The 26,350-nt window shown below is 47.2% G+C and overlaps 1 protein-coding gene across 1 annotated transcript in view; it reads left to right on the forward strand.

Annotated features, from left to right (window-relative positions):
• NLGN2 (neuroligin 2) overlaps window positions 1-26,350 on the forward strand; it is a 61,561-nt gene that overhangs the window by 11,943 nt on the left and 23,268 nt on the right. The window contains 2 exon segments of the mRNA XM_087948090.1: window positions 1,621-2,387; window positions 13,629-13,685. Coding sequence (XP_087804216.1) covers window positions 1,922-2,387; window positions 13,629-13,685 — 523 coding nt within the window. The 5' untranslated portion in view covers window positions 1,621-1,921.

A 26,350-nucleotide genomic window follows, 5' to 3' on the forward strand; every position in this document is an offset into this window, starting at 1 on the left:
AGGAGGAGGAAGGCCCGATGCTAACCGGGACCCCTGCCCCGTCGTGGGGCCTGGGGTACCCAAATAGAGTGTCCGGTCTCCACGCCGTCATTGACTTAACGTCCATTCGTTTACATTCATGGGAGACTGGGCCTCCTCCGTAGACATTCCTTTAGCAAGCGTTCAAGGTTACAGCGGGTTCGGGGGGAACTCTGATTTATGACCAGTCCTCGGACTTACGGCCGTCATAAGTATGAACATTTAGAGCGGCATGTAGTCTAGAACGGGTGCAGCGTCCCGTGATTCCCCCCCCCCTGTTTCCGACACGCGAAGTCAACGGGGGAAGCCAGAGTCGGTTAACAATGGTGTGTCTCTCTTAACAACTGGAGTGATTTGTTTAATGGCCCCAAAAAACAAAAAAAGGTCGTCAAATGGGGCCAAACACCCTGAATGAAATTCCCTTGCTTGGCGACGGCGAGTTGAGGCCCCAGTGTGGTCATAAGTCGAGGACCCCCTTGTACGGCAGGAGTCCTTGAATGGTGGTGGCGATCCGCTTAATGACGGTGTCAATGCAGACCATAAAAACTGAGCATGACTCACTTAACAACAGCAATGGCGGCTGTAGGTTGAGGGCTGCCTGTCCTTGACGTACAACCATTTGTTTAGCGACCGTTTGCAGCCGCAACGGCCCGGAAACAAGGGACTGAGGAGCGTTTTTCACACTTAACGACCAAATCACGGCATCCCGTTGGTCGCGCAATTGAAATTCCAGGTGCTTGGCCCCTGACTCATCTTTATGACGGTCTCAGGGTGATCCTCTTTTTTTGCGACTTTCCGGCGAGCGAAGCCCATGGAGGGAAGTTGGATTCCCTCAACGACCGTGTGACTCACGGATTCACTTTAACAACCACAGCAAGAAAAGTCGTAAAAACGGGGCACAATTCACTTAAGAAGTGTCCCTCTCTTAAGCGATAGAAAATTGGGGAGCCCCATGGTGGTCACAGCTGAGGACTCCCTATATAAGCCGCGTGTCCCACAAGTTGGTCTTAACTGTGAGTCACCTGGACTCCCCCGTTGTCCTTCCACCTCTTGGTTAGGGGTGATCCTGGGGTCAAAGGGTGCCCTTTCCCCGAAACAGGACGAGTTACGGGTTCTCCTTCTTGAGGGACCTTGGAATCCTGTAGGTGGGCCTTGGGATGCTTTTGGTGAAGGTGGAGTACTCCACCCTGGTGGTCTTCTACTCCACCCTGCGGGCCTGGTGGGCCTCTTGGGTCCCTCACGAAGACATGGGCCTTCCCTCTTCTTCCTGGGAACTAGAACCCGGTGAGATGCTCGCCTACTGTGGCTTCAGTGTCTTCGTGGAAGTCCACCACTGGAACTTGGCCTAAACCCTCCTCCTACATTTCTGCTCACTCCAGACTGTTTCCTGAAATGAGTTTTGGGGTTGGAAGACGTGGTGGGTGGGTGGGTGGGAAGGTGAGTCCCAACGGATCTCCCTGGAGACGTCTTCAGCAGGGATGGAGAAGGTTATTTGTTGGACCATGGGGTCCACCTTGCTCCTCCTCCCTGTTGCCTTTTTCTCGTCTTACTTCTGGTTGACCCACAACTTCTCTCTCTTCTTCTTCCTCCCGGAACCTCTAGGTGCCTCTTTCGGACCGTCTGGCTGGCCGTTGAGGTGCTCCGAACCCACCATGGAACGCAACAGATGCCCTATCTTGGCCAGAACATTTTGGAGGTTCTCCTGTTAGGACGGCCGCGTTTCCTCAACTTCTGAGCTTGGCCCGCGACCTCTCCAGCCTTACTTCCTCCTCCTCCTCCTCCTCCTCCTCCTCCTCCTCCTCTCCTGGTGCTTCTCCTCGGGTTGGCCGTTTCCTGACTCTTTCTCTCCTCCCCCTCCCCCGCTTGTGAAGGACCTCCGGCCTGGGCACCTTCTCTGGCCACCATGTTCCTCTCGTCTCCTAGCTTCGTCCGCCGGTTGCTGAACATCCGGCCGGGTTCCGCCCTCCTCTTTTGGCTGCTGGGCCTGGCCTTGCGCCCGTCGCCCCTCTCGGGCCAGAAGCCTGAAGACAAGTACCCCGTGGTGCCCACCAACTACGGGAAGCTGCGTGGCATCAAAAAAGGCCTGAACAACGAGATCCTCGGCCCCGTGGTGCAGTACCTGGGCATCCCCTACGCCACGCCGCCCATCGGCGAGCGCCGCTTCCAGCCGCCCGAGGCGCCAGCTTCCTGGTCCGAGGTGCGCAATGCCACGGCGTTCGCCCCGGTGTGCCCGCAGAACATCCACGGCATGCTGCCTGCCATCATGCTGCCGGTTTGGTTCACCGACAACCTGGAGATCGTGGCCAGCTACGTCCAGAACCAGAGCGAAGATTGCCTGTACCTCAATGTCTACGTCCCCATGGAGGATGGTAAGCGGCGGGCAAGCGGCTGGGCACGGTAGTGTTGTTGTTGGTGGGTATTGAGCACCCTTCTCGGGTCCTGCTGGGCATCCGGAGGGGTCTTCCCTACCGAAGGCACACATACCCCCCTCTTCTTTTCTCTCGATTTCTTTCCCCGTTTGAATTTGTGCCACACCTGCAACCCGACCCAGCGTACCAACTTCGGCCCTTCTTCGCCCAAGGTGTGCCCGCCTCCATTTTTCTCGGGAGGGAGGGAAAGGGGGCACAAAGAGCTTTCTTCCGGTGGGCCAACGAAGCCCCCTGCAATGACCCAAAGGAGCATATGGCACAAAGATAATATCTTTATTATTAGCTCCAACTTTGCCCCCAATGTCCTGGTTACCTGGTTACCTTCTGGGCCGGAGAAAAACTCTCCCAGCAGAGATTCAAATCCAAAACGTGGTCAACAAAAACGGTAACTTAAAGTCCAATCAAGGCAAAATGAAGTCATTTAGTCTGGCAGGGCAGGAGAAGGAATTCCAGACGTCAACCAGTAATGAAGATAAGCAAAGCCAGGAAAAACTACCCGTTTGCTCCCGGCGAACGCTTCTGTCAGCTTGCATCTCTTTTAAACTCTCTTCCTAGCTGGGGCTAATGAAGGGAATCAGGGCCCTTTCCTTCTCCGTAAGCCAGGCGACCCCCGTTGCTCCCTTCTCGGTTCCTCCCTGCATTCCTCTCTCTGCGTTCCTCTCCTAGGATGGAGAGGGGTTGGGTGGGCCTGGGTCTTCCTCTGCATGCCCTCTCCCTTGTTCTACCTCTCCCCTGCTCTGCCCAGCCGGACTTTGCTCTTCCCCAGTTTCCTCCACAGCCAATGGAGCCCCGCTCCTGCTCCCTGTCGGCTGTTTCGTCTTCCTCCTTGGATTCGGAAAATGAGGGTCTCTCTCTCTCTCTCTCTCTCTCTCTCTCTGTAAATGGAAACTACTGGTTGTATGAGAGCTGAAAAACGCGGAAATATAGGACAGGATAGGGCGGGGCCAGCTGATCGTTGGTGTTACTGGTTCGTGAGAACCAGTCCGAACCAGCAGCATCCCGCCAACTGGGTCAGGGGGAGGTGGCAAGGTGGTGCCCCAAAAGGCAGGAGGTCTCGTTCTTTGGGGTATCTGGGGGTGGGGCTTGCAAAAGAATAGATCATCCGAGTCAGAAGGGACCTTGTAGGTCATCTAGTCCAACCGCCCGCCCAAGCAGTGAGACCCATTTCTGACAGATAGGAGTTCAGTCTCTTCTTGAAAGTGTGGTGGGGGTGGTGGAGACCCCCTCCCCAAAGGAAGGAAGCTCGGGCTTGGCGATTTTGGGTCTGTTTGGGACCCCCCTCCTCTCCTTTCCTTCAGCCCAATCTCTATGGTCCTGGAGGACCCACAACCTTCTGGAGGAGGTTTCCCCAGCACACCCAAAAACCTGTGGGTTTTCCCGGCCGTCCTCAACTTAACGACCGTCTGAAGTTATGGCGGCATTGAAAAAGCCGCGACCGAGGACCATTTTCCCAGACTTCGCACCCATCCAAATTCCGAGGCTTGGCAACTGGCGTGTACTTACGCCTGTTGCAGTGTCCCGGGAAAGGGGGTGGGTGGGACATGCGTCCCTTCCGATGAGCAAAGCCAAGGGAATGGGATTTGCTTAACGACCGTGGGGTATAGTACTAACTTAACCAACTCCCGGCGCTTCACTTTGCAACGGTGGCCAGGAAGAGGTTGCAAAACACACGTTTCGCTTCAGCCCCAGGAACTTTGGGGCTCCGTCATAAGCTGGAGACTATCCCTCACAGGCAGTCCTCGCACTTATGACCGTTCGTTTTTAGCCGCCCTTAGAAGTTACCATGGTGCTGGGAAAAATCCTCAGACTTACAAGTGTTCCGACATCCTTATGGCCACGAAATCAAAATTTGGGTGTAAGTGGAGGACTCATCTCGAAGAGTTGCGACCAAATTCCGTCGCTAAGCAAGGGGGTGGTAAAAGGGAGTGGGGCGAGAGGTGCCGATTGGGAAAGGAATGCCCAAATCCAGCCTTAATCGCCATTCGGTGCTGTCCTAACTTCATTTGGTCGCTGAGTGAATTCGTCGTAAGCCGAGGACCACCTGAAGGCCACTGAATGGCCCAGTCGGGCATCCCATAACGCTCCTTCCTTCTTCCTTCCTCCTCTTCCTCCTTTTCCCTTTCCAAAGGTCCTGATTTTTAACTTCCTCCTCCCCTAATCTTCGACTTGCAACCACAATCGGAACCCAAAGCCAGGCAGTCGCTAAACGAGTTGTGCCTGACATTTTTTTGGTTGTTTTTTTTTTTTTTTTGCCCTGGTCATTAAACTTGTTATTCCCAACAAGGGGAAAAACATAGTTGTTAAGTGAATCAGGCCGTCATTAAGTGAATCCAGCTTTCCTCATGGACGTGGGCTGCGACTGTCATCACTACGAGCCAACTGCCCAGTGCCTGAATTTTGATCACGTGACCCCGAGGATGCAGCGACAGTCGTAAGTGTGGAAAAGGGTCATAAAGGTCCCTTTCCCCCCGCCCCCAGCCCCATTGTAACAAACTGTCGTAAGTTGAGGATTACCAGCATTGGTTTATCTCTCATTTGGGGTGCCCCCTTAATTAGACAGGCCACCCTTTTTTTTCCTGAACCCCAAATACCTCCCCCCCCCGATTCTGCCACCCCTGGTGCCCGTTTCGGATCTCGACACGCCAACCCGTCTGGGCTGCTGAGTGATGGGGGTTGGAATAGATGACCTCCAAGGTCCCTTCCAACTCCATGAAGCAACTCAAGGCCTCTGCCCCACCGCCTTTAAAACCGGCTCCGGGTTTTCCAGGCTGCGTGCCGGAATTCCTGCCAGCCCAGTCTCTCTTTGCACTCACGTGTGCAAATGCACACTTGGGTGGGCTTCCTCTGCCAAAGGATAGGGACGCTGGCCAGAAAACCTTCCCTCTCCCCTCACCATAAGTTTTTCGGAACTTGGCAAACACACACACACACACACACCCTGGCCCCCTCCCCCGGCTGGGTTGGGTGGGGTGGGGTCTCCCTCCATCCCTCCCCAGCCCCCCAAAACCTTCGGGGTGACCTCCAATCCTGGCCAAAGCATGGCAAACTATCGGGGTTTGCGTGGAAGTTGGTTATAATAATAATTATTATTATTATTATTAACTTTTATTCATTAAACATGAAACTCAAGTCAGCTGAACATTTAAAAATCGATCAATTATTATTATTATTACTATTTTTCACTTTTATTCATTAAACATGAAACTCAGCTGAACATTTAAAAATCGATCAATTATTATTATTATTATTACTATTATAAACTTTTATTCATTAAACATGAAACTCAATTGAACATTTAAAAATGTATCACAATTATTATTATTTTTATTATCATTATAAAATTTTATTCATTAAACATGAAATTCAGTCAGTTGAACATTTAAAAATGTATCAGTTATTATTACTATTATAAACTTTTATTCATTGAACATGAAACTCAGTCAGTTGAACATTTAAAAGGGTATCACAATTATTATTAATATTATTATTAGAAACTTTTATTCATTAAACATAAAAGTCAGCTGAACATTTAAAAATCAATCAATTATTATAAACTTTTATTCATTAAACATTGAACTCAGCTGAACATTTAAAAATTGATATTATTATTATTATTATTATTATTAACTTATTAAACAAAAGTCAGCGAACATTTAAAAATCAATCAATTATTATTATAAACTTTTATTCATTAAACATGAAACTCAGCTGAACATTTAAAAATTGATATATTATTATTATTATTATTATTATTATTATTATTATTATTATTAACTTATTAAACAAAAGTCAGCTGAACATTTAAAAATCGATCAATTATTATTATAAACTTTTATTCATTAAACATAAAAGACAGCTGAACATTTAAAAATATATCACAATTATTATTATTATAAACTTTTATTCATTAAACATGAAACTCAGTTGAACATTTAAAAATGTATCAATTATTATTATTACTATTACAAACTTTTATTCATTAAACATGAAACTCAGTTGAACATTTAAAAATCGATCAATTATTATTATTACTATTATAAACTTTTATTCATTGAACATGAAACTCAGTTGAACATTTAAAAGTGTATCACTATTATTATTATTATTATTATTATTATTATTATTATTATAAACTTTTATACATTAAACATAAAAGTCAGCTGAACATTTAAAAATCGTTCAATTATTATTATAAACTTTTATTCATTAAACTAAAAGAGCTGAACATTTAAAAATCGATTAATTATTATTATTACTATTAAACTTTTATTCATTGAACATGACTGTCAGTTGAACATTTAAAAATATATCACTATTATTATTATTATAAACTTTTATTCATTAAACATGAAACTCAGTCAGCTGAACATTTAAAAATGTATCACAAATATTATTATTATTAATGCAGCTAGTCCTCGACTTATGACCGCGACGGAGCCCAATGTCTTCGTCGCTAAGCAAGGCACAGGTCCCGCTGAGTTTGGCTCCGTTTTACGATTTCCTCGCCACCCTTGCTGAAGGGAAATCCCCCCCGTTTGGAAAGGAGCGAGGCGGGCTGCCGACCGTCACAAAAGGGACCGTCACAAAAGGGGGATCGCCTGAAAACCCCCACCCCACCCCCACCCTGCGGAGGGAAATCCTACGACAAGGGCCCCCATGTTCGATCCCAGAGGGATGGAGGGCTGCCCCTAAACGGACCGCCGCAAGCCGAGGACTGGCTTCGAAGCCGCGCGCGTGTGAGCCTTTCCTCCCTTCCGCCGGGATGTCCCCCCCCTCCCCAATTTCCTAGGCCGCCACCGGTCCTTCCTTTCGCAGTGCTGCTAAGTCAGGTTGCCATGGCAACGGGGGGAAAATCACCAGCTCAGGCAAAATGGGAGACAGTAAAAAACAGACAGCTGAGTCTCCACCCCCTTTTCTTTTGATGCTGCTGCTGGGGGCAATGCAGACCCCAAAATCTCTCCCCCACCATCCTCATCCTCCCCTGTTTCACTCCCCTTCTCTGACACCTCCCCCATCCGCCCATTGCAAATTCTCATCCTTGATGCCTCTTTGCCTCCCCCTCCGTCCAAAGGGGGTTGTAGGGAGGGGGGTCCCGTGGTTGGGGAGGGGGAGGCAACAGAGTCCTCTTTCCTAACCACCCCCAACACTCCTCTCCTGCATGGTGGGGGGAGGGGGAGGGTTTCTGCTGGGGGTGGGGAGAGAAGGCCGAGCAAGTTTACCCCGGTGAAAAATGGGTTTAATTTGGAAAAAGGGGGAGGGGAGGGGGAGAGGGTGGGCTTGGGCACCAGTCAGCCCTCTCCTCCCTCCTTCTCGTCTTGCTCCTCCTTTTCCTCCTCTCCTGCCTTTCCTTTCCTTCCCTCCGCCTGCATCTCCTCCTTCCTCTCCCCTCCTCCTCCCTGTCTTCCTCCCCCATCCTCCTCTTCTTCCTTCTCCCTTTCCTCCTCCATCTCCCCTTCCTCTCCTCCCTTCCCCTCCTCCTCTATCTTCTCCATCTCCTCCTTCCTGTCTTCCTCCCCCATCCTCCTCTTCTTCCTTCTCCCTTTCCTCCTCCATCTCCCCTTCCTCTCCTCCCTTCCCCTCCCTCTATCTTCTCCATCTCCTCCTTCCTCTCCTCCTGCCCCATCCTCCTCTTCTTCCTTCTCCCTTTCCTCCTCCATCTCCCCTTCCTCTCCTCCCTTCCCCTCCTCTATCTTCTCCATCTCCTCCTTCCTGTCTTCCTCCCCCATCCTCCTCTTCTTCCTTCTCCCTTTCCTCCTCCATCTCCCCCTTCCTCTCCTCCCTTCCCCCTCCTCTATCTTCTCCATCTCCTCCTTCCTCTCCTCCTGCCCCATCCTCCTCTTCTTCCTTCTCCCTTTCCTCCTCCATCTCCTCCTTCCTCTCCTCCCTTCCCCTCCTCTATCTTCTCCATCTCCTCCTTCCTGTCTTCCTCCCCCATCCTCCTCTTCTTCCTTCTCCCTTTCCTCCTCCATCTCCCCCTTCCTCTCCTCCCTTCCCCCTCCTCTATCTTCTCCATCTCCTCCTCCCTGTCTTCCTCCCCCATCCTCCTCTTCTTCCTTCTCCCTTTCCTCCTCCATCTCCTCCTTCCTCTCCTCCCTTCCCCCTCCTCTATCTTCTCCATCTCCTCCTCCCTGTCTTCCTCCCCCATCCTCCTCTTCTTCCTTCTCCCTTTCCTCCCATCTCCCCTTCCTCTCCTCCCTTCCCCCTCCTCTATCTTCTCCATCTCCTCCTCCCTGTCTTCCTCCCCCATCCTCCTCTTTTCCCTTTCCTCCTCCATCTCCTCCTTCCTCTCCTCCCTTCCCCCTCCTCTATCTTCTCCATCTCCCCCTCCTCCTCCTCCCTGTCTTCCTCCCCCATCCTCCTCTTCTTCCTTCTCCCTTTCCTCCTCCATCTCCCCCTTCCTCTCCTCCCTTCCCCCTCCTCTATCTTCTCCATCTCCTCCTTCCTCTCCTCCTGCCCCATCCTCCTCTTCCTTTTTCTCCTCCCTCCTCTTCTCTGTCTTTCTCCCCATCCTCCTCTTCCTTCTTCCTCCTCCATCTCCTTCCTCTCCCCCTCCTCCTCCTCCCTGTCTTCCTCCCCCATCCTCCTCTTTTCCCTTTCCTCCTCCATCTCCCCCTTCCTCTCCTCCCTTCCCCCTCCTCTATCTTCTCCATCTCCTCCTCCCTGTCTTCCTCCCCCATCCTCCTCTTTTCCCTTTCCTCCTCCATCTCCCCCTTCCTCTCCTCCCTTCCCCTCCTCTATCTTCTCCATCTCCTCTCCTTCCTCTCCCCTCCTCCTCCCTCCCTGTCTTCCTCCCCCATCCTCCTCTTCTTCCTTCTCCCTTTCCTCCTCCATCTCCCCCTTCCTCTCCTCCCTTCCCCCTCCTCTATCTTCTCCATCTTCTCCTTCCTCTCCTCCTGCCCCATCCTCCTCTTCCTTTTCCTCCTCCCTCCTCTTCTCTGTCTTTCTCCCCATCCTCCTCTTCCTTCTTCCTCCTCCATCTCCTTCATCTCCTCCTTCTCTTCCTCCATCTCCTCTTCCTCCTTTTTCCTTCCTCTTCCTCCCCCTCTCCCTTCCTCCTCCTTCCCTTCCCTTCCCGCTTCCTCTGAAGAGACGTGTGCAAGCAGACAGGAGGAAAGATTTTTCTGGGGTTCTTCCCACCCACCCCCACTTTCCTTCTCCTCCCCTCCCCCTTGCAAACCCCTCCCCTCCCCAATATGCCCTTAAAGAAATCTGGCTTGTTGCTTACTCAGCATTAGTTTGGATGTTTCCCCTTATAATTAAAAGTCAGACCCCCAAAAAAATAATTCATTGGGGGTGGGTGGGAAATTGGAGCCTTGGAGTTGACAAATTGGAGTTCCTCAGCTTACGACCGCCATTTCCGTCGCTAAACAAGACCAGGCCTTTAAAGCGGGGGGCCTGGCCCTCGCTCGCCACAAGACGTTAAGCGAATCACTGTGATTAGGTCACTGAAGGGGCTCACGTGACACCCACCCCCTCTGCGACCCCGTCCTCAATACGAGAGAAATAATGGTCGTAAGCACGAGGACCAATCGCGGGATACTTTTTTCCAACGCCGTAACTTCGGACGGTCGTAAGTCAAGGGATTCTGGTCCTCTACCCACAAAACTCGCCCCCCCCCCAAAAAAACTATATAAGGAAATTTTCCCAGCTGCAATTTTGAAAAAAAAAATATTTTTGGGGGGTGGGGGAGGTTCAGTATGTTTTCCAGAGCTTTAAATAAAAAGAAAAGCAATGTGGGATCAATTCGGTTTAATTGCCCAGTAGATTCCCAGTAGATCCCAGTAGATCCCTCTCTGAATGTCTTCAAATGAGGCAATCCTTTTTTTTTTTGCAGTTCCAGGGAAGGATAGCCAACTCCTGGATCAGGGGCTCCACCCAGGGATCGCTCAAACCCCCACCCCACCCCACCTCAGTGGGGGACGATGGGAGTTGTGGTCCAACACACCTAGAGGGGGAATGGATTCGGAGGGCCAGCAAGTTAGGGAATTGAAGCTGTGTACCCAAATCGAAGCACCCTGGGAATTATAGTTTGGGAAGGAAAAGTGAAAAAGGTTACAATTCCCAGGATTTTTTTGGGTGGGGGGAGGAGGAAGGGGACGGTAGGGCAGTTGGAAAGAATGAGGGGAGTTTTTTTGGGCGGGGGTGCCTTGGAGGGCTCTCTTGTGACCTGCTTTTTCCCCCCTTCTCTCTCTGGTCTCTTGGTGGAAGATTGTCTGAAGGGGTGTAGGGTTTTCCTGCCTAGGCGGGGTGAGGGGGTTGGACTAGAAGACCTCTAAGGTCCCTTCCAACTCTGTTCTAAGATGGTCCTGTCTTCACACACCCCCAGCATCCCGATATAGGGCTGAGAAAGGAAGGGGACCCTCCCTGGTGTCCCCTCTGCCCCATCCTTGCTGGGCCCCCTCCCCCCAAAAAAATTGGTCCACCTTTCCCATCCCAGTAGCTAGTAGTACCCATCCTCCACTGCCTCCCCTGGCTGGAGAAGGTAGAAGCTTGAAGTTCCTCGGACCGGGGACGAGCCAGGTTGGGCGAGTTGTTGAGGGCCTCTTGCCGATGTGGAGCGCCCCGGAGAAGAGAGCGACAAAATGGTGTGTGTGTGTGGGGGGTGTATGTGTGAGCCATTTCTGTTCTTGTCCAATAAAACCAACACAAACCAAAGGCAACAGAAACCTTGTAATGAGCCTTAACTAATCCCCAGTTAAAAGGCTGCCATAAACTAATTAACTTTGATAAGCACAAATTGTGCAAGGCTGCCAAGAATCACAGATAAGAAATATTTTACAACACAAGAGAGTCTTCAAATACCAACTGTAATGTCCGCGAGGCTGAGTTTCAAAACGTCTTTGCTTCCTGCAAAGTCCGCTTCACAGCTGGCTTTTATCTTCTTGAAGGAGGGGCCGTTACCTGCTGCCGGCTAACGACAACACATTCTGAGGGGACCCCAGAGGCCAGAATCTCAGTTTCATGTCGATTTGGATGGGGATTTTTTGGGGTGTGTGTGTGGGGGGGCTGGGGATTGAGACGAAGATGGAGAACTTTGTTAGAAGCTTCTCCCAATTTTGAAGAAGACTACATAAACCATCCTTGTCCCTCCAGGGCTTCCTCCCTTCCATAATCCGAGCAGCCTGTCTGATCCTGACGGAAGCCTCCCTTCTTTTGTCAGTGCATTGCACACACAACCGGCCTGCAATTGTGGTTGCCATCTTGATTATTTTGACTCCTGACCCCACCCCGCCCACAGTTTTCTACGTTTCTTGGCTTGGTACCCCAATAATCCAGCTTCCCCCCTCTAAGCCAAAGTTCTTTGCATCAGCCCAGGAATTGGCAACCTGCGGCCCGGAGCCACATGCGGCTCTCTCGGCCCTCTGCTGGGTCTTCTTCTCAGCCAATCCCACCACTGGCTGTCCCTTCCCCTCCCCTCCCCATCCCTCCTCACCTGGCCTGAGAAGGTAAGGGGGATGGTGGACGATGGAGACTTGCTCCGTATTCAAGAGCAGGACACGATGACTGGGTGAGAGTGAGTGACGTCGAGTTGGCCACGCCCACCCAGGTTTTGAGGCTCCCGGTGTTTTATTTTCTGTGGGAAACTGGTCCAAATGGCTCTTTGAGTGTTCAAGATTGCAGGCCCCTGCATTAGCCGCTGTCATCCTGGCAGGTTAATTGGTTAATTGAGGGGGCAGTCTTTGTCTACAAAGGTGACCCCTTTTAAGACCTGTGGACTTCAACTCCCAGAATTCCCCCAGCCGGCAAGGATTGGCCAGAATTCAGCATGGATAGAACAACTGTGGTTAGAACTATTGTTATCACTTACTTTTTTTTTTCTTGGAAAGGATAACTTACTTAATAGACGGTGGGAATGTGGTAGACATAATATATCTTAAAGTCAAGGAAGTGGGGGGGAAAAAAGAAGAACATGGCTGGGGTATTCTGGGAGTTGAAGTCCACAGGTCTTAAAATGGTCAAATTTGGAGAGCCCTGATGTATAGAATAGTGGACCGTTGGCAATTGGCATCCCTTGGCACTGCTTTTCCTAGATTCATTAACTTTATAGCAGGGTCTCCCAACCTTGGCCATTTTTAGGACTTATGGACTTCGACTCCCAGAATTCCCCAGCCAGCAAGGGTTTGCCAGAATTCAGCAAGGATTGGACAAGAACAGATAAGACTATTGCATTTAAAAAAAAAAAACACTTAATAGATGGTGGGAATGCAGTAGACGTAATATATCTTAAAGTCAGGGAAGTGAGGGCGGGGGGAGAACTTGGCTGGGGAATTCTGGGAGTTGAAGTCTACAGGTCTTAAAGTGGTCACATTTGGAGCATAGAATCTATGTATAGAATAGATTGAGGTATAGAATTTAGTAGATCACTGCGAATTGGCATCCTGTTTTTCCTCGATAGCTTGCATTAACTTTGTAGTAGGGTCTCCCAACCTTGGCCACTTTTAAGTCTTGTGGACTTCAGTGGGAATGCAGTAGATGTAATATATCTTAAAGTCAAGAAAGTGGGGGGGGGGAGAACATGGCTGGGGAATTCTGGGAGTTGAAGTCCACAGGTCTTAAAGTGGCCAAGTTTCAAGATCTCTGGGGGCAGGGAATCCAAAGTGGCGCAGTCTTTTCAACCCACGAATCGTCTGGGTTTCCACCCCCGGTTGAACATCTCTACCTGTCCACCTCTTGTGAAATGCACAGCTAGGAAAACAAAACAGAACAATGCAAACAAAAAAAAAAGTGGTTAGATTCGAACCCCTCATTTTCCCACTCTTGGGGAGGTATATATATATATATGTATATATATATATAATGTATATATATAATGTATAATGTATAATATATAATATATAATATATAATATATAATATATATAATTCTATATATATATATAATTATTTTATTTTTTCGGGTGGGGAAAATAAAAATAACGTAAAGTAAATCGCTGTCATGCCTACACACACACACACACCTGTGATACGGAATTCCAGAAAATGAAATGAACGTACGAACAACCCAAAATACCACACACAAAAAAACAGCCCTAAAGATTGTTTGTATTTTGCTAAAAAAAAAAAAGTGTTTTCCCTTTTTGATGCACCAAAAAAAAAAAAATCTCTTTTTTTTCCTTGATCTTTCTCTCTCTTTTTTTTCCCCTGTCCCATTTTTCCTTTTTCTTCTTTTTCTTGTTCGTAGGTCCGCTCACGAAAAAGCGTGAGGAAGCATCAGCTAACAATCCCACTCCAGACGAAGGTATTCTTTTTCTGCATGTTTCACAATCTTGCTTTTTTTAAAACAAAAAACAAAAACATTTTCCTTTTTCGTTTTTTGGTTTTTAAAGTTCTTCTTCTTTCTTCTTCTTTTTTTTAAATTAAAAACAAAAACAAAACAAAACCCAGAACAAATGAAATATTAGACGTATGAATTTTGGCCAACTCCCTGCTCTGTTTTTTTTTTTTTTTTTTGCTTTTACTTTTTTTTTACTTTTTTGGTCTTCTCTTCGAACTAAAAGCCCCCGTCTTCCCTTCTTGTTTCTTCCCCCCACCCCCGAAAAAAATCTTCACAGTCTTCAGCAGTGGTTCAGTTTCCTTCTTTCTTTAGCTTCTCCTCTTTTTTTTTCTCTATCTCTCCATTTTTAGGGAAGGGGGGGAAATTCCCTTTATCCAAGTAGATCAACGGACAGAGGAGCTTATGAGATATTTTGCTTTTTTTTTTAAAAAAAAAAAAGTGATTTAGCTGAGTGTGGGAATTGTATAGGTAGACTGCAATTGAGCCCAAAATTTTGGTTGCTGATGGTTGTCGCCTCGTTTAGGACTTTGCTTCCCCGTTGTTTAGCGAATCACTTGCAGTTGTTAAGTGTGCAAAACAAGTCACAAGATTTTTCACTTCAAACAGTCGCTAAACGGCTGTTTACATGTACGGGGAATCCGTGATGGACAACAATTCATTTGAGGTTGTGATGGGGGGAAAAAAAGGGTGACCCTCAGATTTATTTATTATCAGATTTGTTTGCAGCAGCCCTGTGGTCATGTGATCACAATTCGAGTTGTCAGCAACCGGCATGTACTCGGGACAGTTGTAGCAAAAACAGGTTGTTAAAATGAGGTGTGAGGAAGTAAGGAAGTAGAAGATTCTTTTAGCCCGTCTTGTCCTGTATTTGTAATTTAAGGCGGATTTTTTTTTTTGCTGGAGAATTGACCAAGAGCTTAATCAACCATGAATTTGTTTTAAAAGATAGAGGAGAAGAAACTGGTTTGAGTCCCAGTGGTGGGATTCCAATAATTTAATAACCGGTTCTCTGCCCCTCATGATTTTTTCCAACAACCAGTTCACCAAACTGCTCGGGAACTTTAACAACTGGTTCTCCCCAACTGCTCTGAATCGGCTGAATCCCACCGCTGGGTTTGACTGGAAACAGGAATCTCTCTTCCTTCCTGACAACGTGAGTTCCTTGTGTTTGCACCCTTGACCCAACCTGTAAAAACCTTCAAAGGCTTTGCGTTTGGCTCCCCTCTGTCCTGTAGGACCAGGGATAGATGCAACTCCCATGGACCTCCGGAAGCCATTTTGAGACATTTTGGACAAAGCAGGCGGGAGGAAGGTAGTAGAGAAAGAGCTTTTGGAGGGGTCCCGTAGAGTAAAGAAAGGTTGATCTGGCCATAGCACCCCCACAAAAGTTGGGGTCCTGTGTCGACTGTGGCTCTGGAAAGAATCCAAGGCCGACTTTCCCGGTGGGAATTTGCCCGATGGGCTTCTTCGCCAGGTTCATAACCACTGGACCTGCGGCCGAGAAGAGAGGCCCTTTTTTTCAGCGAAATGCCTGGATCTAGATCAAGGGTGTCCAATTTTGGCCACTTTAAGATTGGTGAACTTCAACTCCCAGAATTTCTCAGCCACTGCATGCCTGTTCCCCCCCTCCGTAGAACAGAGAAATGGCAGAGGGAGAGATTATAAGAAAGTAAGCCGGACACAATAGGTTTATATATAAAAAAAGAATGCATTCGTGCCAAAGAATTCTGGGAGTTGAAGTCCACCTATCTTAAAACTTGCCCGAGTCTTAAAGCGGCCAAGGTCTGGAATTGGAGCATTCAGACGTGGCAGGGTAGGGAGGAAATTTCTAGTATCAGGTTCCCTGCCTGGTTGAGGGGCCTCAGGCTATTTACTTAACTGGCAACCACCGAGGCGCCTCACAGGCAGCAGCTTTTCTGGCTGCATGGCAAATGGGCGGAATTTCTTTCCTGTTGGATAGGAGCAAGAGAGATTGGAGGCCCAACAGGAGATCCTGGGTTAATGGGAGGGGAATGGGTGGGCGGGAGGGAGGGGACTGTCTTCGGCTCCCTGATCTTCATCAGAAGAGGCTGGGGCTGAAGTGGGTGGTGGTGGTTGTTTTGTAGGCCCAACAGCAGGATTTCCGTTGAGGTCCCCCCCAGTTGATACGTTACAAAATGAGATTTCTGACCGAGAAAAAGGAGAGGGAGGGAGGAAAGAAAAAAGGGAAGGAGGATGAAAGGAAGGAGAGAAATGATAGAAGATAGAGAAGAGGAAGGAAGAACGTGGGAGGGAGTAGAAGGAAGGAGAAAGACAGAAAGGAAGGACAGGAAATAAAAAGGGGAAGGAAGGGAGGAAAAGAGGAAGGAGGGTGAAAGGAAGGAGAGGAATGAAAGAAGATAAAAAAGGAAGGGAGGGAGGAAAGGAAGGAAAGAAGAAAAGAGGAAGGGAGGAAGGAAAGAAAAGGGGAAGGAAGATGAAAGGAAGGAGAGAAATGATAGAAGATAGAAAAGAGGAAGGAAGGAAGGAAGAACGTGGGAGGGAGTAGAAGGAAAGAGAAAGAAAGACAGGAGGAAAGGAAATAAAAAGTGGAAGGAAGGAAGGAAAAGAAGGAGGAGGATGAAAGGAAGGAAAGGAATGAAAGAAGATAAAAGGGAGGGAGGGAAGGGGGAAAGGAAGGGAGGAAGAAAAGAAAAGGGGAAGGAAGATGAAAGGAAGGAGAGAAATGATAGAAGATAGAAAAGAGGAAGGAAGGAAGGAAGAACGTGGGAGGGAGTAGAAGGAAAGAGAAAGAAAGACAGGAGGAAAGGAAATAAAAAGTGGAAGGAAGGAAGGAAAAGAAGGAGGAGGATGAAAGGAAGGAAAGGAATGAAAGAAGATAAAAGGGAGGGAGGAAGGGGGGAAAGGAAGGGAGGAAGAAAAGAGGAAGGGAGGAAGGAAAAAGGGGAATGAGGATGAAAGAAAGAAATGATAAAAGAGAAAAAAAGGAAGGAAGGAAGGATGTGGGAATGAGTAGAAGGAAGGAGAAAGAAAGACAGGAAGGAAGGAAAGGAAATAAAAAGTGGAAGGAAGGAAGAAAAGAGGAAGGAGGATGAAAGGAAGGAGAGAAATGCTAAAAGATAGAAAAGAGGAAGGAAGGAAGGAAGGATGGACATGGGAGTGAGTAGAAGGAAGGAGAAAGAAAGACAGGAAGGAAGGAAAGGAAATAAAAAGTGGAAGGAAGGAAGGAAAAGAAGGAGGAGGATGAAAGGAAGGAGAGGAATGAAAGAAGATAAAAGGGAGGGAGGGAGGAAAGGAAGGAAAGAAGAAAAGATGAAGGGAGGAAGGGAAAAAGGGGAATGATGAAAGAAAGAGAAATGATAAAAGATAGAAAAAAAGGAAGGAAGGATGTGGGAATGAGTAGAAGGAAGGAGAAAGGAAGGAAGGAAAGGAAATAAAAAATGGAAGGAAGGAGGAAAAGAGGAAGGAGGATGAAAGGAAGGAGGATGAAAGGAAGGAGAGGAATGAAAAAGATAAAGAGGATGGAAGGAAGGAAGAAAGGAAAGAAAAGGGGAAGGAAGGAAGGACATGGGAATGAGAAGGAAGGAGAGGAATGAAGGAAAGGAAATATAAAGGGAGGGAGGAAAGAAAAAGGGGAAGGAGGATGAAAGGAAGGAGAGGAATGAAAGAAGATAAAGAGGAAGGAAGGAAGGAAGGAAAGAAAAGAGGAAGGAAGGGAAGGAAAGGGGGAGGAGGGTAAATGGAAGTAGAGGAAGGAAAGAATATAGAGAAGGAAGGAAGGAGGGAAGTAAATGCTAGAGTGACTTAAACTTAACACCACCCAACTACTGTGGGAATGCCTAAAACCTGGTCAGCTGCTAACCCATTTCCTCCCACCTGGTCCTCCAGGCCAAAGAGCCGGAGAGAAAGAACAGCTGCCAAAACAAAGCCAGCCTCTCCCAAGGACAGAACTCGCTGGCACAGCCAGGCCTAAGCCCCTAAAAAGACCCGATTGGCTGTGTCAATGTGGTCCAGCTCGGGCGGATTTGCTCCTTTACCTGACCAGTGGGAGGGGCTTTGTGACGTCACAGGCCTCTTCTGCCGCAAGGGCTGATGGGAAATATACTCTCCCCAAAAGCTGGAAGGGGGGGCATGCTTTATTCAGATAACAGTTCATCAGAGTTGGAAGGGGACCTTATAGGTCATCTAGTCCAACCCCCCTACACCATTTCTGACAAACACCACCCCACACACACACAAAAATTAGGGGACGATTTAACTGAATTTGGGCGATTCTGTGCTGCATCACCCCTCAAAAGGAGTTTTTTTTTTTTTTTTTTTTAGAGTTAGCAATGGATGACTAGATGGATGACTCACTCAGGACTAGAAACTTGGCTTTTTCCAATCATGAGGATGAGGAGTAATTTAGCCAGTGATTAATATTATTTTTTGGGGGAGGAGGGGTTTCCTTTCCTTTTAAGCTTTGATTTGGGGGTTAATCCCACGGAATCAGAATGAGACGAGGCGTTCCAGTTTTGCAAGCGTGGGTGGGTGGGTGTTGTTGTTGTCGGTAGCGGTGGCCTGGAGCGCCAATGTGTGACGGGGCCCTGCCGCGTTTCACACCCAGAGCCCGGAAAGGTGTGGAAGGGAGAGGGAGGGGGGCGGGCTGTGAAATTTCCACACTCACCCCTCCCTCCAAAATCCAGGATAGATTGCTTTTGTCCCGTGCAGTTGGTGCAGCTGTGTGTGTGTGGGGGAGTTGCTTTTGTTTCCCAGAGGTGCAGAGAAACACTGTGTGTGTGTGCGCGTGCGCGTGCAAAGCATGGCATGGATCGGACCCAAGCCCCCCCCGCCCTCACTTAGCCCTGAGGTTCATCTGCCACTCCCCTGCCCTGGGTGGGGTGTGGGGAGGAGGGCAAGAAAGGGCCTGAAGTAAATGAAAGGTGTGAAAGAAAGAAAGAAAGAAAGAAAGAAAGAAAGAAAGAAAGAAAGAAGAGAGAGAGAGAGAGAGAGAGAGAGAGAGAGAGAGAGAAAGGAATGAAGGAAGGGAAGGGATGAAAGGAAAGGAAGAAAGAAAAAAAAGAAAGGGAGGGAGGGAGGAAAGAAAGAAAGAGGAAGGAACGAAGGAAGAAAGAAAGAAAGAAAGAAAGAGAAAGAGAAAGAAAGAAAGAGAAAGAAAGAAAGGAATGAAGGAAGGGAAGGGATGAAAGGAAAGGAAGAAAGAAAGAAAAAGAAAGAAAGAAAGGGAGGGAGGGAGGAAAGAAAGAAAGAAAGAAAGAAAGAAAGAAAGAAAGAAAGAAAGAAAGAAAGAAAGAGAAAGAGAAAGAGAGAAAGAAAGGAATGAAGGAAGGGAAGGGATGAAAGGAAAGGAAGAAAAAAAAGAAAGGGAGGGAGGGAGGAAAGAAAGAAAGAGGAAGGAATGAAGGAAGAAAGGAAGAAAGAAAGAATGAAAGAAAGAAAGAAAGAAAGAAAGAAAGAGAGAAAGAAAGAAAGAAAGAGAAAGAAAGAAAGGAATGAAGGAAGGGAAGGGATGAAAGGAAAAGAAGAAAGAAAGAAAAAGAAAGAAAGAAAGGGAGGGAGGGAGGAAAGAAAGAAAGAAAGAAAGAAAGAAAGAGAGAGGAAGGAAGAAAGAAAAAGAAAAAGAAAAAGAAAGAAAGAAAGAAAAAGAAAGAAAGAGGAAGGAAGGAAGAAAGAAAAAAGAAAGAAAGAAAGAAAGAAAGAAAGAAAGAAAGAAAGAAAGAAAGAAAGAAAGAAAGGTGTTAAACAGTAGTTCTCAAAGAAAGGCAAAAATACATCCGGATATATTATTATTTCTCCGCCGGGAGGGAAGGTTGGGTAGGGTCAGCTGAGAGCTGATTTCAAAATGGGAGGATCTGCAGGCTGAGAGGGGGAAGAGAGGAAGGGGGCTTGGATTGGATCGGCCTGCCTGTCTGCCTGATTGTCTGTCTGTCTGTCCCCCCGCCCACCTCTCTTTCTGTCTGTCTTCCGCTATTAACCATCCCCCATCCATCCATCTATCCATTGCATCTATCTATCCCTCTTCCCTCCAACCATCCATCCATTGTATCTCTTTCCATCTACCTATCCCTGTCTGTCTGTCTGTCTGTCTGTCTATCTATCTATCTATCTATCTATCTATCTATCTATCTATCTATCTATCTATCTATCTATCTATCTATCTATCTATCTATCTATCTATCTATCTATCTATCTATCTATCTATCTATCTATCTATCTATCTATCTATCATATCTATCTATCTATCTATCTATCTATCTATCTATCTATCTATCTATCTATCTATCTATCTATCTATCTATCTATCTCTATCTATCTATCCATCTATCTATCTATCTATCTATCTATCTATCTATCTATCATCTATCTATCATATATCTATCTGTCTATCTATCTATCTATCTATCTATCCATCTATCTATCTATCTATCTATCTATCTATCTATCTATCTATCATATCTGTCTATCTGTATCTATCTATCTATCTATCTATCTATCTATCTATCTATCTATCTATCTATTTCTGTCTCTCTCTCATCTGCAATCCCTCTATCCCTCCAATCTAATTCTCTCTCTCTTCTACCTACCTACCTACCTACCATCGGTCTGTCTGTATCTATGTATCTATATCACCTATCTATCATCTACCTCCATCCATCCATCCATCCTGTCTACCTAAAATTTCAGTCTATCTATCATCTATCAACCTACCTACCTATCTACCTCAATCTATCTATATCATCTATCTCTATCTATCATCTGCCTCCATCCATCTCATCTACCTAACAATTCTGTCTGTCTGTCTGTCTGTCTGTCTTTCTCTCTCTCTCTCTCTGTATATATATATGTGTGTGTCTGTCTGTCTGTCTGTCTATCTCTATCCTCTTCCTCCATCTCTTTCTCTCCCTCCCTCCCTCCCTCATCTAGCTGTCTATCATGTTTCTACCGTGTCCCATTTATCTAGGTAGATATATAAAATTGGCTGAATAAAATATATAAAATTGGCTGAATATATTGATATATAGATTGGCCACGTTCCCTTTGAGTGGGTTGAGCAGATTGAAGGGGTGGGGGAGATGGGGAGGGGGCAGTTGCTTCCCGCCTACTTATTTCTTTACGGAGGAAGTTTCACCTGCAGCTCTCGGGGGGGGAGGGTCTTTCAACCCCCCCTAAAGAAAAGCGGTCCAGGATTTTGGTCCATTCCCAGCCACCATAGGAAGAAAAACCTTCAACCGACATACAGTTTTCCGTGCTAGTTTCTGCGGGCCCTGCTCCAACCCCCCACCCCACCCCCAAAATGGCACCACTTCAGGGCTTGGTCCCTTTAAGAGGTGCGGAGAAGTCCACAACTCCCAGAATTCCCCGGTCCAGCCATGCCTGATTTCCCCCCCTTCCTTCCTTACCAATCCCTGGAACGGAAGAGGCTGCAGAGGAAGGGATGATAAGAGAGCGAACACAGTGGGTGTATATATATATCCGTCGAGAGGAACGCCTTCGTGCCAAGGAATTCTGGGAGTTTGGAAGTCCACCCGACGGCTGTAGATTCTTTCCTCTGGATTTCAGCCGCCCCTCCGCTTCCCGACCCAAAATCCTGGCCGTCTTCAGGGACACACAACGACCCATTCGCACAACGCGAGTTTCGACGGCGTTTCGACGGGCCGGCATCGCCCTTTGGCTTCCGCCTTCAGCCTAGCTCGAAGGCTGGAAGCCGTGGGAACGGACCCACCTTACCGGAATGGCGGTTTCTCTGAGAGCTAGCCAAGACTCCAAAGCCGCAGTGCAATCCTGGCTTGTTGGAACAAACCATGATTGGAAAGAAAGCCACCCCTTCTTCTTGGAAAGGGGGCGGAATACGGTTGTCCTGAAGAAATGGCTCTTTCAAGCTTTCTCGACTTACGGCCAGAATGTTCTGTTGCTAAGCGAGATGCTTGTTAAGGGAGACACCCCACTTTTATGACCTTTTTGTTTTGTGTGCTATTGTTAAGGAGATCACGGCTGCCGTTAAGTGGATCACATGGTCGTTAAGTGAATCCTGCTTCCTCCGTTGATTTTCCAAGCCAGCTAGGACCCTGTGATTCCCACCTCCTCCCCAGGACTCGGCAACCGTCATAATACGAGTCAGTTACCAAGTCCCCGAATTTTGATCATGGAGAATGCTGTGATCGTCCTAAGTGTGAGGACTGAGCATAAGTCACTTTTTTTTTCTCTCCCAGTGCCGTTGTAATTCTAACCGTTTGCTAAATGGCCGGTTCTAAGTTGAGGTCCTCAACTGACAACGATTCATTTAGTGGCCATTTGAAGGTGAAAACTGCGACTTGCAGTCGTGTTTCACACTTACAACCGTTTGGTATCTCCATGGCCCCGTGATCCAAATTGAGACAACACGGTGAGCGACTCATATTCCTGGTTGCCTTTTATTTATTTATTTATTTATTTATTTTATTTTGTCAAGTGATTTAAGATAACAGGTATAAGTATAAACATAGTTTTGAATACATGAGATTGATATTTATAAGAAAAATAAAAAGAAACAATAGGACAGGGACGGTAGACATATTGGTGCGCTTATGCAGGCCCCCTACAGACCTCTTAGGAAAGGGGTGGGGTCAATAGTAGACAGTCTAAGGTTAAAGTTTTTGGGGTTTGGGGAAGAAATTGTAGAGTCAGGTAGAGTATTCCAGACATTGACCACTCTGTTGCTGAAGTCGTATTTCCTGCAATCAAGTTTGGTGTGATTAACCTTGAGTTTGTATCTATTGTGTGCTCTTATGTTGTTATGGTTGAAGCTGAAATATTCATTGACAGGTAAGTCATTGCAATGTATGATTTTATATACCATGCTTAGATCAGACCGAAGATGGCGTAATTCAAAGTTTTCTAGGTCTAGAATTTCGAGTCTGGTGGTGGCATAAGGTCTTCTGCAACGAGTAGAGGAGTGGAGAACTCTTCTTGTGAAATATTTCTGGACTTTCTCAACTGTGCTAATATCAGATACATAATGTGGGTTCCAGACTGATGAGCTGTATTCGAGTATAGGTCTAGCAAATGTTTTGTATGCTCTAGTTAGTAGTGTGATATTACCAGAGAAAAAGCTACGTAAGATTAGGTTAACAACTCTTAACGCCTTTTTGGCTCTGTAGTTACAGTGGGCTCTAGCCCTTAGATCATTAGAGATGAGTTACTCCAAGGTCCTTGACGGAGCTTGGATCATCAGCAAGGTCTTGACTATTCAGCCTGTACTTTATTTTCTGATTTTTTTTGCCAATATGTAAGACAGAGCATTTATTTGTTGAGATTTGAAGTTGCCATTTGTTTGACCATTCTGATACATAGTCGAGGTCTTTTTGAAGGGTAGCAGTATTGTCGGGGGTGTTGAATAGCTTTACATCATCAGCGAAAAGAACGCAATTGCTCTTAATATGATCGCAGAGGCCATTTATGTAGAGTATGAAGAGAGTTGGTCCTAAAACACTGCCTTGGGGGACACCACTGTTGACAGGTACAGAATTTGATAGGACGCTCCCAATTTTGACCATTTGTTATCTTTTGCGACTACCTGACCAGCAAAGTCAAAAGTGGGGAGCCTGACTCCACTTAATGGCCGTGTTACTTGCTTAACAACGGCAAGTGACTGTTCTGACCCAAGCCTGGTTCCCAGAGAGCAAACACGAGACAAAGGTACCAGCACAACCTTTTACTGTTTCATTTACAAATCCTGTTTCTTTGCGGATAAAAGGCTGCTTCCAACTAATTAGGAAGAGCCCGGTCAAGTTTGTGCACGGCTGCCAAGAACACCAGATAAAGTCCCTCAACAATAAATCAAAGAGTCTCCAAACACCAACACAGATATTCCAAACTTCCACAAGGCTTGAAGGGCAAGAACGTCTTTGCTTCCTGCAAAGAACTCCGGTTTCTCAGGCTGGCTTTAATCCCTTAAGGGAGGGGGGCATCCCCTTGCAGCCTTACTCCCGAGTCGCCCGTGCTGCTGCAGGTGCTCTTTCCTTTGAGCAGCCCTGCACGCATGCACACTTGGCACAGGCTCCTCGGGGCCTCTTCACAATCCCTGATGGCAGCACTCCACTCGTTGTTGTGGTTAGCCAGCAGCAGGTGCAGATGGCTGAGGAGAGCGAGGACTCAGGTGAGGGGCCAGGACCATCAGGGAGTGGACTGCTGCCTTCAGAGATTGTGAGGGCAGGCAGCAGTGATGAGGAGGTTCCCGAGGAGCCTGTGCTAAGTGCATGTGCACGGAGGATTGCTCGGAGGAAAGAATAATTACAGCAGCACAGGCGACTCGGGAGTAAGGCTGCAAGGTCACGGCCCCACCTTCAAGAGGATAAAAGCCAGGTTTGGAAAAGCGTTTCTTTGCAGACAGCAAAGAAGCTCTGAAGCTCAGCTGCTGAGCTTTGGCCATTCCTGCTACTGCCACCTTCTGCTATCTCACCTCCTTGCTCGTTACTCCTTTGATAGGGGATGAAAGATTACCATCCTTTTACTGTTCTGCTCTTTATAATTACTAGCTGAATTTTAAGGCAGACAGATAACTCCACCAAGGCGCCCATACAAAGTCTCTCTATTGGTTCATCGGGCATCTTCAAATATAACTTACAGTTACGTTGAGATTCATCTCAATGTCCAATTCTCTGCGTAGCTGACTTTCTGGTGTAAAAGGATGGTAATCTCTCACCCATATCGGAAGGAGCAAGGAGGTGAGACGCCAGCATGATGCTGGGTTCAGGCAAGAGTGAAGGAACCTCCCACAGCCCAACCAAGGGTCAATTCAGTGACCAATCAGATTACAGATGTGGCCACATGACATGAGCTACATTTCCCAGGATACCTTTAACTACATTTACCATGATGCATTCCCTTAAGGGGACAGCTCCCAATTCCTAACTGACTATCCCAATTCCCTTTCACTGTAAACTGTCTGGACAGCACAGGTGGACATCTTAGTTCGGTGTTTGGAGAATCTTGTAAAGTAGTTCTTATCTCTGGGTTTTTGGCAGCCTTGACAAACAACTTGGCAAGGCTCTTTCTTGTCAGAGCTAATTAGTGGAAAGCAGCCTTCAGAACAGAATTCGTTATTAAACCTTAAAAGGTGGGGGCTTCTGCCCTTGTCTGTGTTTGCCCTTTGGGTCAGAACACTCCCTGATGGTCCTGGCCCCATCCCTGCCTCACATGCAGGCCCTTCATCCAAGTCCTCAAGAACCGCCCGCGTTGGGATTCCACTCTTCCGAGGTTTTCTGGGTGCAATGAAAAAGGTGGCGGGACGGAGATGGAGGACTTGGGGAAATTCCAGGAAGCGCCTTCCCGATCAGCCTCTTCTGGAGACGAGCCAGGGGCAATCCTTCCAGAACAGAACGTGGGCCCGTGATGTTCTTGGATGGGATGTAGGCCTGAACGTTTTATCTTGGGTTTCTCCCCGTCGCTCTCCTTTGCGGGGGTCACTGGAAGGCGGGTGGACTTCCAACTCCCAGAATTCCCCAGACAGCCATGCCTTTTTTTTCTCCCCCTCCTATCCCCTAGAGTGAAAATCCTCTGAGATTGCAGAGAAAGCGATTAGAAGAGAGTTGACAACAGGGTTGCAATGGGTGTACCCATCGAAAGGAATGCGTGAATGCCAGGGGATTCGAGGAGTTGAAGGAGTCCTCCCATCTTCAAGTAGCTCTAAATAGAATTCTTTTATTGGCCAAGTGTGATTGGACACACAAGGAATGTGGTGCATATGCTTCAGTGTACAGAGAAGGGAAGAGAAGAGAAGGGAAGAGAAGAGAAGAGAAGGGAAGGGAAGGGAAGAGAAGAGAAGAGAAGAAAAGAGAAGAAAAGAGAAGAAAAGATAAGAGAATTCTTTTATTGGCCAAGTGTGATTGGACACACAAGGAATGTGGTGCATATGCTTCAGTGTACAGAGAAGGGAAGAGAAGAGAAGGGAAGAGAAGGGAAGGGAAGGGAAGGGAAGGGAAGGGAAGGGAAGGGAAGAGAAGAGAAGAGAAGAGAAGAGAGGAGAGAAGAGAAGAGAAGAGAAGAGAAGAGAAGAGAAGAGAAGAGAAGAGAAGAGGAGAGAAGAGGAGAGAAGAGAAGAGAATTCTTTTATTGGCCAAGTGTGATTGGACACACAAGGAATGTGGTGCATATGCTTCAGTGTACAGAGAAGGGAAGAGAAGAGAAGGGAAGAGAAGAGAAGAGAAGAGAAGGGAAGGGAAGGGAAGGGAAGAGAAGAGAAGAGAAGAGAAGAGAAGAGAAGAGAAGAGAAGAGAAGAGGAGAATTCTTTTATTGGCCAAGTGTGATTGGACACACAAGGAATGTGGTGCATATGCTTCAGTGTACAGAGAAGGGAAGAGAAGGGAAGAGAAGAGAAGAGAAGAGAAGAGAAGGGAAGGGAAGGGAAAGGAAGGGAAGAGAAGAGAAGAGAATTCTTTTATTGGCCAAGTGTGATTGGATACACAAGGAATGTGGTGCATATGCTTCAGTGTACAGAGAAGGGAAGGGAAGGGAAGAGAAGAGAAGAGAAGAGAAGAGAAGAGAAGAGAAGAGAAGAGAAGAGAAGAGGAGAGAAGAAAAGAGAATTCTTTTATTGGCTAAGTGTGATTGGACACACAAGGAATTTGTCTTTGGTGCAAAAGCTCTCAGTGTGAATAGAATAGAATAGAAT

The sequence above is a fragment of the Notechis scutatus genome, chromosome Z (genome assembly GCF_049901735.1).
Source record: "Notechis scutatus isolate UNSWTSFEM ecotype Mainland chromosome Z, rNotScu1.2, whole genome shotgun sequence".
Lineage (NCBI taxonomy): Eukaryota > Metazoa > Chordata > Lepidosauria > Squamata > Elapidae > Notechis > Notechis scutatus.